Here is an 18,945-nt window from a genome sequence, read left to right as displayed (position 1 = left end):
CCTTGTCATTGACCCTATGAACCACATCTCATTGCTTCACTTCAGCTTTCACAGTTAGACTAGAACACCAATTTTATATCATTCCCTGCTTCTCTCTTGCAAAATCAAGATCAGGATCTCAACATTGATAGATAGGATGCAAAATCAGTCCAGATTTATAGCCTGTTTGGCATTTTGCCTTCATAACACCACATGAAGCAATCATTTCTGAAGAAGGAATCCACAGATTCTGGGGAACTTGCAAATTAGAGACAGAGAGCACTTCCCTGTGTCTCCATGAACCTGAAACAAAAAAAGAGAAAAATCAAGTGTGTGGATTAAAGAGAGACAGATGTTTTGGAAAGGCAAAATAGGGCCCAAGTAAAACAGTGAACAGGACCAGGTGAAATGAAGGATTATTCAACTGTAGATTTATAAAAGAAATAGCAGAAAATAAATCTAGCTCTAATCAAAATAATACAGAAAGGTCAGAATCCCCACCCCACCCCAGAGTGGTTGTAATGAGAAGGGGAAGCGAAACACCAGTGATGCACCGTGTGACACACTGAAAAGATGACATTTAATATGGGAGATCTGCACACCTAACAGCTAGAAGAGGTCAGAGAAGGGTGTCCTGATTTTCTTAATTTGCTCATGGTGTGTGGGAGGGAAAATCAACCTTAGGATTTGACTTACTGCCCAGTGTCTCTGCTGGGGAGTGCAGAAGACACAGAATTTTATATTATCCAGCCCTAAAGACCTTCCACCCTCCACTGGGTAGACAAGTGACCACACCAAGAAGAAAAAATCCAACAAATATATAGGAATCAGCAACTGCATCTCAGAATCATCTGATATATAAATATTCTTAATTTTCTAATTAAAGGCCACAGATTGGATGATTGGACTAAAAAGAAAATCAAAGTGTTTTTGGTGTGTTAGGAAAGACACAGACTCAAAGTGAATGGAAGGAAAATGATGTAGCAAGTAAGTGGAAGGAGAAAGTAGCATGGGCAACTATACCCATATGTGATAATCCTTTAAGACAAAATTAGACAGAAGAGATAAAGAAGGTCAACAAATACTTGTAAAGTAATGATACATCACTAAGCATTGGTGAAACCAAATCCATAAACACGCACTTCTGGAGATAAAAGGGTAGACAAGCTTGGGTCTAATAGCAGTGAGTGACATTAAACCCACTCTTATCAGTAGAAGCACCTTATAGACAAAAAAACAACATAGAGTTACTTCTGAGATAAACTAAAGCACGGATCAAATGGAGTGAAAAGATATCTACAAAATATCCTATTTAATGACTGTAGAATACATGATCTCAACCGCTTATGCAACATTCTCTAAAACAGATCACATTTTAGGCTAGGAAGCAAGTCTGAACAAATAAAAAAATTTGAAACATTTCAAATAATTGTTTGAAACATTATTAAATTATAATGAAATAAATAATGGTATGATGACAACAGTCTCTGCCACCTGATCTTACCACCATAGTGTTCTGAGTTGGCACATGGGATAAAACAACCATGCACTGAACCCTCTAAATAAATCTTTCCTCCTTTAAGTTATTCTTTTAGGAATTTTCAAAACAGCAATACAAAAGTAACTAATACAGCAGTGAGCAAAATAATGACAGCTAACTTCTGCATTGATATTGTAGTTCACGTTCTATTTTTCTTTTTGGTACTGGGGCTTGAACTAAGGCCTATACTTTTACTCACTCCACCAGCCCTTTTTTTGATGGATTTTAAAAGATAGGGTCTCAGGGACAATTTTCTGTGGCTGGTTTTGAACTATGATCCTCCTGATCACTGCCTCCTGAGCACTTAGGATTCTAGGCGTGATCCACCAGTGCCCAGCTGCTGACTTTCTGTTGTAATGAAAGATTTTATACATGGGGAAAAGGTCTGCAGACCATATAGGGTGAGGTGTTAATTTTCTGGATGTAAAACAGTGGATTGCCATGATGGTTAATGAGGCCTTACAGAAGAAAGGGATCCTGTCAGGATCAAAGACACCTTCTGTGATTCAAATGAATTCTTTGCCTGTGATTACACCATCCTCATAGCAGAGGGAGTGATGGAACCTTAGGATGGCATAGGTGAAGGTGTGACCATCTGCCCCACATGGCTGTTTTTTCCCCTCAGAGTTATGATGTGAAAACATAATCTCTTGTGCATCATGGGGTCTAAGTGATCCATCCCAAAGTCCTAATTTCCACACAGGAGCATGATCTAATTTCCATCACCAGGTGTGTGGTCATCTGAGGGTGCTGTATTCTGCTTATAGCTTGATGTCTCTTGAATTTCCTGGCCTCAACTCTCAGCACCAGTGGAAGTGACAGTGCAAGCCTTGGATGTGCTGATCTGAAGGGATTGGTAGAGATGGCTTTATTGGTGTCCCTGCTTGGGCAACATGACTTCAGCTCCCATATCCGTAGCCAAATCACATCACTCATCCTTGGATTCTGCCCCTAAGAGCTAGGTCCTGATCAGTCTTGTGAGTGCAAATCTCTGGCAATGGCCAATCTTGTTTACTTCCTTCTTTTTTGGTGCCACCACTTAATATAGCCTGTCACCCATCACCTGAAAGTAGCATTTTTTATATTGTGCCCTCCTTCCACCTTTGTTAGTGAGGGGGTAAATTTTGAAGGCAAAGTAAATGTTCTTAAAAATTTTTATAAGTTTGCATCCACTACTTTGTGGTTGTTGCTTTTGTTTGTAAGAACCCTGAAGACTTCTGTTAATGGGAACATTCCTTTTAAAAAAATTTTATTATGATATGTTTATTGTACAGAGGAGATTCACTGTGACAGTTCTAATAGGCTGGTATTGTACATTGGTTAGATCGCCCACAGTCTCTCCTCCTTGACCTTCTCACTGCCTACTTACAGCAAGTGCAAGAGGTTTCATTCTTCCATTTCATGTAAGTCTATGAAGTCCATCAACCTCATCCTCTCAACTTTACCTCCCTCGATCACCCTCCCCTGTCCCACAAATACTCTGCCTATCTGTGATGGATGCTGAACTTGAGTTTGGAAGACTTAACATTTGTCCAGTTGGGTTTTGGTCTTGCTTTGGTCCCATTCCTCCATGCTCTGCCTCTGTGACTCCCTTTTGGATGGGAATGGTTACACTGAGACATTGCGTGTTGTAAGTATCTAATTTCCCTTTTGATTTCCAGGGACACACAGCTAAGAGTTTGTCTTGAGTCTGAGATGGGAATTTTGAAAATTTTGGAACTGTTGAGGCTTTGGGGATTCCTGCAGATGGAGGAATATATATATATCACAATATATTATGAGAATTTGGGGGTCAGGATGAGATGTTATGTTTTGAATATGAAATGTCCTTTCAGGCTCACGTGTTGAACGCTTAGTGGTTACATTTTTGGAGGTAGAGGAAACATTACGGAGTTTTACTTAGCTGGATAAAGTTTGTCACTTTGAAGATTTTATGTGGTCCTCAGTCTCTTCCTCACTCTCTGCTTCTTGTCTACCTGGAGGTGAGTAGACTCTGGCACATGTTCTGTCACATGTGTGTCACATGTGTGTCAGATCAGCAGAGCTATGATGAGCTGAAACCTAAGCATGTGTGAGCCCAGTGACTCTTTGTTCCCTTCAGTTGTTCTGCTCAGATATTTTGTAACCTTGATGCAAACTCATTCACATGACAAGTCTTCAAGAGTCCTAATACACATGGGCTAAATGAAGGTTCACAAGCATCCCAAGGACAAGACAGCTCCCATTCTAACAGAGTAAAGATGATTGCCCATGGGGACACTTTTGGTGAGGACATAACCTTTGAGGTGCAGCATGTCAGGGGATTTTTCCCTGTTAAACACATTGTTTGGTGTGATTGACATATAGACAGCTGTACATATTTAATGTTCTGTGTTAGTGAGACTTTTCATTGAGTGCTTAATACCAGAAAGACATGATTTGAAGGAGCAAAGTTTATTTTGGGTTCTGTTTTTCACAAGATTCAGCACATGGTTCTTTGGTCCCATAGATTTGGATTGAAGTGAGACCAAACATCATGACATAAACCCATGGTGGAGTAAAGCTGCTCACCTCATGGCAGCCTGGAGCAGGGAGAAAGGAAGGAGCTGGGCACTAGATATACCCAACAAGTCAAACCTCCAGTGTCCCATTTCTTTCCATTGGCCCACCTCCTAGTTCCCTTTGTCTCTCAATAAAGTCATAAAATTTGAATCTACCAGTGTATGAATCATAGACTAGATCAGAGATCTGATTGTTGATTCACTGCCCAAACCTCAGCACTGACCACTTCATTTCAGACTATGCCTTCACCCCATGAGACTTTGGGAAACTTTTCATACCCAAACATTATCATGGTTACATTTTGATGAGTTCCTGGATTAGTACATGTGAATGATTTCCTCACCCTCAACGACAAATCCATAGTTTTCCAAAGTTGACTCTCACCCTTTTATGATTATTGTTGGTTTTGTTTGTAAAAACCCTGAAAGTTCTGTTAATGGGAAACTTTAAGTGTACTATAGAGTATGGTCAGCTGTGGACAATGGGCTGTGTAATAGATCAAACATGTTATTTCTTCAAACAACATGCAATTTCAAGTGTACAAAGTGGTCTCTTCCAGCTGAGTAGCTATAGCTTACGCCTGTAATTATAGCTATATGTAAGCTGAGATTGACTGGATCTCAGTTCAAGGCCAATCAGGCAATTAGTTTGTGATAGCCCACCTCCAAAATAGCAGAGTATGGCTCAAGAGGTATAGGAACTTCTTGCAAGCATGAAGCATTGAGTTCAAATCCCAGTCCCATTCCCCTGAATTGGTATCACCAGCTGTGGGTACTGAATGGTGCAGTAGAATCAGGAATTTCCCCAACAGAACATGAACACATTACACAAGAGTTGAGCCTCAGAGAACATCACTGGTCCTGCTCTTCCCTATTCCATATTGTCAAATCTGCTTTCTGCCCATGGTATAACCCAGAATGGCCACAATATTCTGGTGGTTTAAACATGTGCCCTTCATTCTTTCTGGATGCATTTCACCATCTAATGCCTCCTCTGCTCTCACAGGATATATGCAGGTTCTAGTGGACAGCATTACACCCCTCTCTTGCCTTTGTGGCTGTAAGGTCAAAGCAGGAAGCACACAGAGGAACTGGTCTCTTGTCCCAGGCATGTGGTGGAGTATTGATGGGCAGAGCCTGCCATTGCGTAGGAGCAGCTTCCCTTCTAGTTCCGTGTCTGACGTCAGCCTCCTGTGTCAAGGGTCTGAATCGTTATTATTTTCTTTAGCGTGTACTGCTGTGAAGACTTGGTGAGCAGTTGGCTGTGCTGATTGTGGGGATCTGGACAGGGCACAGTGATGGTGTCTGAGGTCACTCTGCTGCTTGGATTAGGTGAGTGCTTCAGGGACATTAGTTAGTGGCCGGAGGGATAAAAATAAAGAACACCAAGGTTAATTTTCTGGGTTCTTCTCCTGGTTCATTTCTCTGTGATGTCCTGGCAAGGTGGCTGCTGAGAAGTCACATCTCTCTCCCTCTTCTCTGTCTGATGTGTGTGTGCTCTTGGGTCAGTGCACAGGGTCTGTTAATTGAAGGGCAGACTCTTCTCACTGGGTCTTTCTCCATTACAGTGATTTTTCTGGATCAGAGAACCTGGGCACACAAGGGTGAGTTTTTCCTTTTGTCTGTCCTAGACAGGTCTGAGTTTGGCTTGTTTGAGTGTGGGAGTAGCTTGAGGCATCTTGAGCTGATTGTGAGTTTGAAGCTACTCTGATTTGCCACCCTCACTCTCTACTTCACCCTTGGCTCTTGCTGTGGCATCTATCCTGGGATGAGTCTACCCAGTGTGCTGATACTGCCCAGAGGACACCCAGCTATGGTGGACATTGACAATGCTGATTCAGAGGATGGGGACACATCTGCCATTGGTATTAGGACACCAGTGTTTATGTGTATGTTGCCTTTTTCTACCTGCTTTCATCTGTGCTATTTCCACGTTTATGACTGATATTAGTTCCTGGGTAAGAAACTGCATTCACAAAATAGGTTTTAATTCAATGTAGACTTTGTCTTTTGCTGATTCTGTGTCCTACTTCAATCTAGTGTTTGGCACTGACCCCTTTCCTCTTTTCAGTGATCATATAGTGGAGTGTTGCTCCATTCAGACACAGTTCTTGTGAATGAGTGTGCAGTGCTTTCTTTCATGGATTTATCATGCAAAGTTTGCCATTGGGTAACATTCACTGTGTTTTCACATTGGAGGCAGTGTTCTCAGCTCAGTATGTAGATGATACTCAGTATGTAGATGATTTTTCTTGTAACTCCTAGAGCTAAGTTCATATTTTTGGACAGAAATTGGCTATGTAACCCAAGATGGATTCAGACTGATTGTATGCCTGCCTAAGCCTCCTCAGTGGTAGGATTGCAGGCACATGTCCCCACACCCCACTGAATTTATTCTGAATCCAGATGTGTTTGGTTCTGGTGTGGCCACACATTGTTTTGTGTTGTAGGCATGGGGCCTTTAATACCCAGAAATGCCCTTGGCCTCTAATTGAAGAAAAATAGCATTAATAAATGTGTTTTGTTGAGAGCAGGTAAATGCTAAGGGTAGAAAGGCATTGATTATGTGTTTTAGGGAATGTTGCTGTTGTAACAATTGTAGCAATGGAAAGTGTTTCAGTACCCTGACTTGGAGAAAAACTTGAGGAAGAGACTAAGACCACATGGGGAGAAACATCTGCCAGGGAAGAGGAACTGATCACCCTGATGAAAAGTTGACTGTGGTCAGTATGTGTGCAGTTATTGCGAATGGGTGAGGGATGAGTTCAGAAGTCACACTCAGGCCACACAGAGTCTTGTTGACCTGGTGACAGAGTGTTCGCCTGTTCTGTAAATGAGAGCTGAGGCCCTGGAGGTTATGGTTGAAAGAATGAGTTGGTTCACTTTTTATATAGGACTCAAGGCCTTAGTGTGAGAATGGAAGTGAGGAATGGGTTAGAGCTTATGTGGAAGAGACAAAGTCTGACATAACCAATGATCCAATGAGACACAATGTCTCCTGGCCTCAGCTCTTAGTACACCAGTGGTGATAAATTGGTTCACTCACAAGATTCATTTCTAGGCTGGATGGGAAAGTAGGAGAGAAAGCAGACAGTAAAGTGTAAGGAAAGATAGCAATTCCTACATTGGCAGGGAAGGCTGAGGTTTTTGAATATTTCATGAACTTAATTTTGAACATAATTGGAATTTCCCATTGGAGGTGACTGTGTTATGGTTGGGTGAATTATATGGAGTCCAGATGAAGTATGTGTGTGTGTGTGTGTGTGTGTGTGTATACATAGATGACTTGTCAATCAGCAGACACACACACAGAAACAAGTGGTTGATAAGACTATTGACAAAAATATACTCGCACTTGATACATTGTGATGATTGGTGGGTAGATGATAGATAGGTGATTGTCAGATGATTGTAGGTATTCGCAATGGACTAAGAAGTGTTTTTGTAGAAAATAGAAACTGATTGAAGGTGGAGACCAGGGTCTCTCCACAGTGGAGTTGTTTGGAGATAACAACAAACAGCCAGGAAATGGCGACAGCATGTTCAGGGGAGACAGGAAGAGTGTGGCTCCTGGAAGACAGAGGAAGTCTCACATTGCAGGCTGGGCGGTGTCACACATTGATGACACATTCAGGTCTCATAATGACCCCACCTTCCAGGTGAAGGACAGATGTCCCTCCACTGCAAGAGTTAGTCTTCTGCTGTGGAGTGGCCAAGATTCAAACTGAGGACACACAGCTAAGATCCTGGACTCTAACCCTTAGGTTCATCCATTTCAGGGCTTCTTGGGAACAAGGGCCTCCTGACATCAGATGATTATGGTTACGGTTATGGTTTTGTTTCCCTCCAGAGTTATCACCCAAGCCCTCCATCTGGGCAGTGCCGAGCACAATGATTCCACATGGGAGTTCTGTGACAATTTTCTGCAGTATCCCTCCAGGGGTAACAGGACTGCGTTTACATCATGTACAACTCACAGGAAGTGTGTATGATCGTAATCCACAGGGAGCCCAGAAGGTGGCTGAGTTCTTCTTACGGACTGTGACAAAGATCAATGCAGGCATTTACCACTGTGACTACTGGAAACATGAATTTTCAGGACAAGGTGACTCAATGGAGCTGGTAGTGACAGGTGAGGGATAGACCAAGGACACTGTCATGCAACCTTGGGTTTTACTGCACACTTCACTGGACCAGATGTATCCATTACAGGTCCTGCCTTGTGTCTTTACTTCCTATGTCTGTTCTGACTTTGGTCTCAGAACCATTCTGAGAGATGACTGTGACCTCCAGAGGATGAACCTCTTGGGGAGAGATCCCAGCCTTCTCTATACACAGAAAGCAACATTCTTGTCCTGGTCATGACAATAATACACGTGTACTTTTTCCTTATGATCCCTGTAAATTAGCAAGGAGTGAATTTCTTTTTGGCTTCATTCTTCCTTCTGTCAGGTCAGACCATTAGGAATGGTGAGTTAGTTTAACAATGGTTTTCATAATTGACTACATTTATTTCCAGATGCCTACAACAACAAACCTTCCCTGACTGCTCATCCAGGTGTCCAGTTGACCTCAGGAGGAAATGTGACTCTCGTCTGTGACATACCTAGTTATTACTATGACCTCTTCATTCTGTGTAGAGACAGAAGAGCTTCCTTCTCTCAGGACTGCTCTAATCAGACCCACAAGACATTCCTCATTTCCCCTGTCAGCCTGTCCCATGGGGGGACCTACGTATGCTATGTGTCTACTGTATTCAATCGCCATGTCTGGTCACTGCCCAGTGACCCTGTTGAACTTTCAGTCACAGGTGAGTAATGTCTGATAATAGCACCTTTACCTTGTGTCAGGGTTGTCCCAAGGTGTTACAGGGGAGGCAGTTCAACTTCAAGTGACGGCATGCTACGTGGGTTGAGGGTTGTATTATGTCGCATCCCTCCTGTCTAAAGCCACTGGATTTGCTTTATAAATCCTGAATATTGATATGTTCATTATGCAATTTTGGGGCAGAGATAGTCAAATTATTTTGGGGGAAGAGAAGTCCCTATTTGTCTTTGAAAGAAGCCCTGTGATGTAGTGGTACCATTGGGATCGTGCATGACAGTGAGGTATTGCTCAGTTACTGCTGTATCACTTTCTGAAGCCCCTCCACCAGTGCTCCCTCTTTCTATATGAAATGGTGACAGCGGCACATTGGTAAATTGTGAGGCAGAAAGGTCAAAACTGTCTCTGCTAGTTTCTTCATTCTTAATGTCTTTCTGGATCTCTGTGTCTCCAACAACATTTAGTGGGTGATGCTGTGACTGTAGTACTCTGAACAGTCCCCAGACCAGTGGAGGAAGCCAAGGACATGTACAGAATGCCCAAGAGGGATTTAGGGTCATATCCTGCAGAGCTGTGAAAGGAGGCAGCTCAGCCTTCTTGTTAGATAGGGATCAAGTTTCATAAGCCTCATCTTTTCCTGTTAGCTGGGACTTTTCAGCATTTTGAGGAGAGGATATGTTCCAAGCAGGTTGAGGCACAGAGGTACAGTCTGGGAGTTATAGGAAGCTATGGGACTGTGCACATGTTAAGGATGGAAGTGTGGACATAAATAGGCAGGGATCCCAAGGAAGAACTGTCAGGGATAGGGTAGAGTGCAACATGGTGACTGGAGTTTGTATATGGGCAACTGGCAGGCACATGTGTTCGGTGGTCTGAACATATTTCGACATCTGCTTCTGTGCGATACTGTTGATGGCTTTGCTCTTATTGGTGCAGTCCACACATCCCCAGGAGCTTCAGAGTTATGTATCCAATGGAGTCTTGAACATCTATCTGCTCAGACACCAAGTGAGCATCTAAACAGAGCTCTTATTAGCTAATATCCAAATGCCTTCCTCATACTTGTCCACCCATCACTCAGCACTGTGAATAACTTTCACCCTCTCTAACGAGTGCCCATCCACGATCCTTTTTTCCTGTAAATGCCCACTTGCTCTGTGACCAATTGAATCATTTCTATCCTTAAAACATCCCTAAAATCCGGTTCCTTCTTTAATCCATTTTCAGCAAGTATCATGCCAAGATTGACAGCCACCCAGCTATCTTGACTTATAATTACTTCTTCACTTCTGCCTGGCTTTTAAAATCCATTTATCACACACAAAGCCCAATCTTTCTTTAAACAACACATCACTCATGGCTAGTCAGTCCCTGGTGGGCCATTATTGCCTTAGAACCTTCTGTGTGGCTTCTCACATTCTTCATTTTCTTTCCATGACGACCTCTCCTGATCTCCCATCTTTATCAGGAAACAGTCTCCCTGTGTTTCCCACTTCCCCTTTCTGTATGTGGTTCACTAGGTCTCCCTCTTTCCTGTAAGCCTTGTGTCTATTTTTTCCCCTGTCTGGGTAATTTCCCCATGTGTCTCAGAGACATGAAATTTTCTTATCTTTTGAGCTTTATCTACCTAAATTAATCTCTGTCAGTGCATTTCTGTCATCTCATCCACTGGCATGGTGGTATGCACCTGCAATCCCAGCACTTGAGAGACACAGGCAGGAGGACTGAGAGCTGAGGTCAGCCTGGCCTGCTTAGGAAGTTGGAGGCCAGTCTGAGTTATATAACCAGACACTGCCTCAAAAACTTACCTCACCATAAAATTTGCCTCTGTGAGCCAGTTATTGCCTAGATTGTTTTGTTGGGTAAGGTCTCTACAATGTCCCAAAGATCCAACAGCTTGCTTCATGTAAGGTAGGTACTCAATAAACATCTTATTAAATGAGAGAATTAATCCAAGCAGAGTTCAATAATGGCCATTTTCTCTTTGCTAAGTCCTAGGTCTACCTAGTGTCACTGTGATTGTGATCTCAGTCTCCAGTGTCTGCTTTCTCTTCTTCCTCCTCCTCCTTCTGATCTGCCTATGCCAGCATCGGGCCAAATGCAGTAGGTCTGAGGGTCAGGGGAGCAATGTGGGGAGGGACTTGGTGTGTTTTCTTCCAGGCTGACAATTATCCTTCACAGGGTCTGCTGATGGTGGGACGAAGAGCCAAATGAAGTATAAAAGGTAGGGAAATTTGAACTCCTTCAGTAAAAAAATTGAATTCCTGCATAATTTCTCAGACCTGCCTTCACATTCTTATCCCCTTTTCCTCAGCTCCAGCCAGGCTGTGGACATCCAGAAAGAAGATCAATGTAAGGGAGCAATGAGGGGGATGAGAAGTTTGGGTGGGGAAAGGGGATGTTTGGGGGACCTAGGAGGCCTTCAGGGAGGGACAGAAAAGGTGGAATGTGCCACCTTTTTGTGTGATGTCACCATCCTTCCCAAGGCTTCAGTCATTCACCTCTGAAATACAGAATGCAGAATAGATAATATGAGGCTCTCATGCCAGAAGCCACTCCCTCATTTGTCCTTTTAGGTGATGACTTGGAGGACATACAGCCTGAGGAGAACAGACACATGGACACACAGGTGAGTCCTTCTCACCTACCTTCTGTTTGTCACCAGAACCCACTCTCAACCCTTTATGTGTCTTGAATGGCAGGTCCCTGCAGAGGACGACATGCAGGAGGTGACATATGCCCAGCTGCACCAAGAGACCCTCATGGGGACTGTGAATCCACTTCCCTCCAGGACCCTTCAGGATCCATCTGCACAGCCCTGTGTGTACACCACTCTTGCCTTGTTCCGAGAGGAGAGCTAAGACAGTGGTGTGAGGGGCAGTGTGCAGGTGCCCCTTCAGCCAGGGGTAGCTCTGCTAGAATCCTGCACATGTCCCCAGTCCCAGCCATCAGCTTAAATGTCCCGAAGACTCAAGTAGAGAGAAGTTTTCTCAACTGTCAAGATGCTCTGGGACCCATCAAACATCTCAGCAGATTCCTGGCTCCTGGTATATTTACTCAATCACCTGCATGTCTGACAAATGTCTGCAGTTGAATCTTTCCTTGGACTTATGCTATGGATACATAGGTTAGTAAATGTGGCTTCCAGTAGTGAGGATTTTACCATTTACCAAAGAGGCAAGCCATGTGGTCTGGACTTTGGAAAGTGAAGTTTCTTTGCACCAACCAGAGCAAGGAAACTTTGGGTCACTGACCAGGTAAAACCACTCAGGTGAACTGCAGGCACCAGGTAGAAGAAGTCAAGAAGAAACAAGAGTCATTTCTATAACTTGGGTTTGTGTGTAATACTGCAATAAATATGAGAGTGGAGGTATCTTTATGAGGTACCAATTTCATTTCATTTGGGTATATACCCAAATTTAATTTCTTTAGGAATTTCATACTGTTACCCTTAATGGCCACACCAATGTACACTCCCACCAACAGTGAAGGGGGTATCCTCTTCAGCACACTTTCACCGACTTCCTCTCTTTTTAGTAATAGTTATCCTAATAGGTGTGTGGTGATTTCTTATGGTGGTTTTGAGTTGTGTTTACCAGATGATAGTGATCACCTTTTCATGTGCTTGTTGTCATTTTTATGTCTTCTTTGAAGAAGTAAATAAAAGTCAGGTCTTTTGCTCATTTTAAAATCAGGTTATTAAAACAGGTGTGGTGGTTTACAACTCTAATCCCAGCTACTCAGGAGGTGGAGATAGAGAGGGTTGTGTTTCAAGGCCATAGCCTGGGCAGAAAGTTAGTGAGAGAAGCCAGGTTTGGTGGTTCACGCCTATATTCCCAGCTGTGCAGGAGACAGAGATTGGAAGATGGAAGTTCAAGGCTGGCCTAGGCAAGAAATGGGAGACCCTACATAAAAAAATAACTAAAATAAAAGGGTTGGGATTTGGCTCTTGCAGTAGAGCACTTGTCTAGCAAGCATGAGGCCCTGAGTCAAACCCCAGTACTACCAAAGAAAATAAAGTAGGTTATTTGTTTTCTGCTACTGAGTTCTTTGAGTTCTTTTAGATATTAGCTCTTTATTGGATGGATGAATGATGACTGGATAATGAATCTGTGATATCTATCTATCTATCATCTATAAATATATGTAGTAATTGTTCAGCCTTAAAAAAAGAATGTAATTCTGTTGTTTTCCATGACATGCATGAAACTGGAGAAAATTTTGCTAAATGAGATACGACAGACAGCAAATATTGTATGATCTCACTTTCTCTGTGAAGTCTAAGAAAATAGTGGGTGGGAGGAATGGTGTGTGGGTTGAAGGACATATGGTGGATATGGGACCAACATGCTTACAGGTCTAATATACAGGAGAGCTGTAGAAAACACTGTGGTATGCTATTTAGAATTTTTGTGAAGGATTAGATGTTACCAACTCTTGCCACACACAGAAAAACTGAGAAAAGTGTGAGATGGTGGGAACAGTTTACTTCACTATAACAACCACTTTACTTTTTCTATGCAACCCAAACAACAGGTTGTATACTTTAAGTATATGCAATAACATTTATTATATATTTACAGGTAAGATACCAAGACAACCCCCCACTCCAAATGAACAGACAGTAAAACAATGAAGGTCAGGAAAGCAAACAGGTCATGTTAAAGAGAGAGTAATATCAGGGGAAAGGAAGGATAAATGAAGAGGTAAAGGAGGGTGAACATGGTTGATGCACTTTCTATACACGGATGAATATGGAACATTAAAACTTGTCAAAGTCATTGTCAGAAGGGACAGGGGGAAGAGGGTAAATAAGGGAGAGGGTGAACCAAACCTGGGTACAAAATATGTATATATAGAAATATCACAATGAAACTCCCTGGGTAACTATCAGATACTAATAAAAATGTTTCAAAAAAGTTAAAAAATGCTGGTTATCCAAGATGGAGACTAGGGCATGGAAGCAGAAAGCCTCAGTTCTGAGACAACAAAACCTCCCTGAGATGTTGGAGCCTCAGTTGGGTAATTCTGAATGCTTCTAGCCAAAATAATAACTGCCATCACATGTGGTATAGAAAAAAACTTAAAGACTGACCCTTAAATCAGCCTTTAGTTGCACCTAACAGCTGTGACCCACTGCACAGACAGCATGGTGGGTCCAGCCCCGGGGAAACCTTCATACCCCATGGCGATTTTCGTTTTTTTTCTTTTTATTTTCCTTCTCTTCTTCTTCCCCCATCAAGCAGAAATAAAACATCAACCAGAATCAGACATTCGACATCGTGGACCCCTGGTCTGTAGAAAGGCTCCCCACACCACGTTACACTGACAATATTTGACACCATTTCTTGCTGCTGCTGCCCACTCCAAACCTGCCTGAGCATCAACTGACAGAACAAACAGGATTCAGAGGGAAATGAAAAAAATGACACCTAGTTCCTGAGCCCAACAAAACAATGATAAACAACACCAAGGAACCCAGGGATGCCCACAAAATACCCTCAAAGAAGAAATCTTGCAAGAAATCACTGAGAATTTCATGGACAAGATACTAAACATGTTAACCAAAATCTACAAGATGCACTCAAGAATTTTCAAGACATCAAAAATAAATAAGGAATATGAGAAGACACAGAAGCAAATAAATGGACTGAAGTTATCCCTAAATAAATACCAAACTGAAACAGAGAACACTATAGAGAGATAAATGAATTAAAGATGAAAATAAAAAATATTAAAGAAGAAGTGACACAAGATATGGAAAACCTCAAAAAAAGAGAATCAAACAGAAACACAAAACACAGTGGCAGGCCACTGCAGCAGACTAGAACAAATCAGACACAGACCAATGATCTGATGAGACCCAATGTGTCTTGGCCCCAGCACTGGGTATTCTGGAGGTGAGAAATCAATCAACTCACAGGATTCTTGTCCAGGAGGGTGGGAATGAGGAGAAAAGCCATTCAGTACAGTGCCAAGGAAAGATAGCTATTCCTGCATTGTCAGGGAACATTAAGGGTAGGTTAGTTGTTTTGAATTTTCCAGGAGCTCAGTTTTGGACACAATTGGAACTTCCATTGGAGGTGATTGTTTTATGTTGGGTGAACTAGTACAGAGTCCAGAAAAATGTGTGTGCGTGTATTTGTACTAGAAAAATGGTGAATCTGTAGACATGCACAGATAAAAACTTAGGTGAAACATATATAGATAGGTGACAGAAATATATTCACACTTGATAGATTATAATAGATAGACAACAGATAGGTGATAGGCAGATGATAGAAGGTAGAGTGTGTATTTGCAGAAAAGAGAAACTGATTGAATTTCTGCTCCCAGGTATACTCCACAGTGTAGTGGTGTAGAGATGAGAGGAAACAGCCCAGGAAATGGAGACAATATGTTGAGGGGAGACAGGAAGAGTGTGCTCCTGGAAGACAGATAAAAGTCTCATGTTGCAAGCTGGGTGGTGTTACATATTGAAGACACATTCAGATCTCATAAATGACCCCAAATTCCAGATGAGGGGCAAACATCCCTCCACTCTCAATAGCTACTCTTTTGGTGCATAGTGACTGGTTCCGTGTCATGGGAATAATAAATTAGGGTTTTTTTTGGTCTTTTTGATCAGCTGAAAATTAACAAGGAGTGATTTCTTTCTTGGCTTCATCTTCTCTCTGTCATGAAGGACTGTAAGAATCCTTAATTATGTTTTCAATAACATGCTGTATTCATGTCCAGGTGCCTTCAATGTCAAACCTTCCCTGACTGCTCATCCAGGTCACCAGGTGACTTTTGTCTGTGACACATGTTTTCACTATGATATCTACATTCTGTGTAGAGATGCAGAAGTCTCCTTCCCTCAGGTTTGTTCAAATTAGACCCACAAGTCATTCCTCATCTCTCCTATGAGCCCAGCCCATGGGGAGACCTACAGATGCTATGTCTCCTCTACAACCAACCATCATGTCTGATCAATGCCTAGTGACTGCCTTGAACTTTCAGTCACAGGAGTGTAATGTCTGATATGAGCATCTTTACCTTGTCCCAGAGTTGTCCAAGGTTTTCAGGTGAGGCAGTTCAAATCCAAGTGTCTGCTTTCTGTGTGGTTCCGTTGTATGTATTCTGCCCCATTCCTTCTGCCTTTAGGCACTGTATTTGCTTCATAGATTCTGAATATTTATAGGTTCATTAATGCAATTTGGGGGCAGAAAAGTCTAATTATTTTGGGGGATGACAAGTCCCTATTTGTCTTTGAAAGAGGATCAATGTTCTAGTGGTAGCCCTTGGGATCCTGCATGACAGGTGAGGTATTGCTCCGTGACTGCTCTATAACCTCCTGAAGCCCCTCTCCCAGTCCATCCCTCTCTATATGGGTCAGTGACACGTTGTTGTTGGAGCACATTGTTAAGTTGTGGAACAAAATTTCAAAACCATCTCTGCTAGTTTCTTCATTCAGATTTCAGAATGTCTTTCTGGATCAATGTGTCTCCTACAGCATTTAGTGGGTGATGCTGTAACTATAGTACCTCTGAACAATCCCCAGTTTAATGGATGAAGTAAAGGACATTTATAGAATTCCCAAGAGGAATTTATGGTCATACCCTGCAGAGCTATAAAGGGGGATGCAGCTCAGCCTTCTTGGTGGATGGAGGTCAATTTCATAAGCCTCATCTTCTCCCATGTTATCTGGGAGTTTTCAGCATTTTTGGGAGGGGATATGTTCCAGGCATGTGGAGGCACAGAGGTGCATTCTGGGAATTACAAGAAACTGTGAGAGTGTGCACAGGCTAAGCATGGAAGGATGGACATAATTAGGCAGAAATCACCTGATTTTCTTCATTTACTCACCAGTGCCTGGGAGGGAAAATCAAATTAGGAGATGACTTACTGTCCAATATCTCTGCTGGGGAGTGCAGAAGACACAGCATTTTATATTATCCAGCCCTAAAGACCTTCCACCCTCCACTGGGTAGACAAGTGACCACACCAAGAAGAAAACAGGAAAAAATCCAACAATTTATAGGAATAAGCAACTACCTATCAAAATCACCCGAAATATAAATGGTCTTAATTTTCTAATTAAAGGTCACAGATTGGATGATTGGATTAGAAACAAGATCCGACTATTTTTTTGGTCTGTTAGGAACACACTTCACAGTCAAAGTCACAGACTAAAAGTGAAGACATGAAAATGATGTAGCAAGTAAGTGGAAGCAGAAAGTAAGCATGGGCAACGATACCCATGTGTGATAATCCTTCAAGACAAAGTTAGTCAGATGAGATAAAGAAGGTCAAGACATACTAGTTTGGGTAATGATACATCACTAAGCATTAGTACCACCAAATACATAAACACGCACTTCTGGAGATAAAAGGATAGGCAAGTTTGGGTTCAATAGCAGTGAGTGACTTTAAACCCACTCTCATCAGTAGAATCACCTTATAGACACGAAAAATCAATGTAGAGTTACTTTTGAGATAAACTAAAAATGGATCAAATAGACTTAAAAGATATCTATAAAATATCCCATTTAATGTCTGCAGAATACATGATCTCAATAGCTTATGCAACATTCTCTAAAACAGATCATTTTTAGGCTAGGAAGTGAGTCTGAATAAATACAAATATTGAAACATTTCATTGCATATTGTTAAATTATTATGAAATAAAAATGCTATGATGACAAAGTCCCTGCCACATGATCCTACACCATGGGGTTCTAACTTGGTACATGGGGTCAAGCAACCATGTTGAACCCTCTTGAATAAATCTTTCCTCCTTTAAGGTGTTTTTTTAGGAATTTTCAAAACAGCAATAAAAAGGTAACTAATACAGCCATGAACAAAATAATGACAGTGAGCTTCTACTTTTATATTGTAGTTTACATTCTATTTTTCTTTTTTGGTACCAGGGCATGAACTGAGGGGCTATACCTTGAGTAACTCCTCAAGTCCTTTTTTGTGATGGGTTTTTCAAGACAGGGTCTCAGGAATTATTTTCTTTTCTTTTATTATTCATATGTGCATACAAGGCTTAGGTCATTTCTCCCCCCTGCCCTCACCCCCTCCCTTACCACCCACTCTGCCCCCTCTCTCTCCCCCCCACCCCCTTAATACCCAGCAGAAACTACTTTGCCCTTATTTCTAATTTTGTTGTAGAGAGAGTATAAGCTATAATAGGAAGGAACAGGGTTTTTGCTGGTTGAGATAAGGATAGGTATACAGGGCATTGACTCACATTGAATTCCTGTGCATGTGTGTTACCTTCTAGGATAATTCTTTTTGATCTAACCTTTTCTCTAGTCAGGAACTATTTTCCATGGTCAGGTTTGAACCACTATACTCTTGATCACTGCCTCTTGATAATTTAGGATTACAGGCATAAGCCATGAGTGCCCAGCTGCTGACTTTCTACTGTAATGAAAGACATTATAGATGGGGAGAAGGTTGGCTAGCCACTTAGGGTGAGGTGTTAATTTTCTTGATGGTAAAACAATGGATTGCCATGATGGTCAATGAGGCCTTACCAAGGAAAGGGGTGGTGTCAAGATGAAAGATACTGACCCGAGTGCAAAGTTAAGGAGCCAGGCTTTAAAACCTCTGACCCACCTCTGGGTGGAGGAGATGTTCTAGCGGCTTGAGAATCTGTTTATACTGATAAAGAAAGGAGAAGAGGTGAATGAGCCCGACTTGGGCACTGGAGCAAACAACTTCACAGGATAACAAACAGGTCCATTAGGAGCACTAGGAACAGAAGCAAAGACAAAAACCACTTGATCATCTCAATAGATGCAGAAAAAGCCTTTGATAAGATCCAACATCATTTCATGATAAAAGCTCTAAGAAAACTAGGAATAGAAGGAAAGTTCCTCAACATTATAAAAGCTATATATGACAAACCTACAGCCAGCATTATACTTATCGGAGAAAAACTGAAACCATTCCCTCTAAAATCAGGAACCAGACAAGGATGCCCACTATCTCCACTCCTATTCAACATAGTACTGGAATTCCTAGCCAGAGCAATTAGGCAAGAAGAAGGAATAAAAGGAATACAAATAG

General features: G+C 42.0%; 1 protein-coding gene across 5 annotated transcripts; it reads left to right on the top strand.

Annotated features, from left to right (window-relative positions):
- Positions 1-5,175: 5,175 nt before the first annotated feature.
- On the top strand, positions 5,176-12,919 carry LOC109693072 (natural cytotoxicity triggering receptor 1-like). Of its 5 annotated transcripts, none has more exons than XM_074058261.1 (9): positions 5,182-5,391; positions 5,628-5,663; positions 7,910-8,164; positions 8,579-8,869; positions 10,876-10,986; positions 11,065-11,107; positions 11,198-11,235; positions 11,460-11,512; positions 11,586-12,919. In XM_074058261.1, the coding sequence occupies exons 1-9, from the start codon at positions 5,358-5,360 to the stop codon at positions 11,742-11,744; spliced, it is 1,020 nt and encodes a 339-aa protein (XP_073914362.1). In that variant the 5' UTR covers positions 5,182-5,357; the 3' UTR covers positions 11,745-12,919. The 5 variants fall into 5 exon arrangements, with proteins under 5 accessions (XP_073914365.1, XP_073914362.1, XP_073914363.1 ...); XM_074058260.1 differs by having other exon boundaries at positions 5,187-5,391; positions 7,910-8,191; XM_074058264.1 differs by lacking the exon at positions 7,910-8,164 and having other exon boundaries at positions 5,176-5,391.
- Positions 12,920-18,945: the final 6,026 nt, after the last annotated feature.

Source organism: Castor canadensis, chromosome 16 (assembly GCF_047511655.1).
Source record: "Castor canadensis chromosome 16, mCasCan1.hap1v2, whole genome shotgun sequence".
Taxonomy (NCBI): domain Eukaryota; kingdom Metazoa; phylum Chordata; class Mammalia; order Rodentia; family Castoridae; genus Castor; species Castor canadensis.
This window is presented reverse-complemented; position numbering and strand designations above follow the sequence as displayed.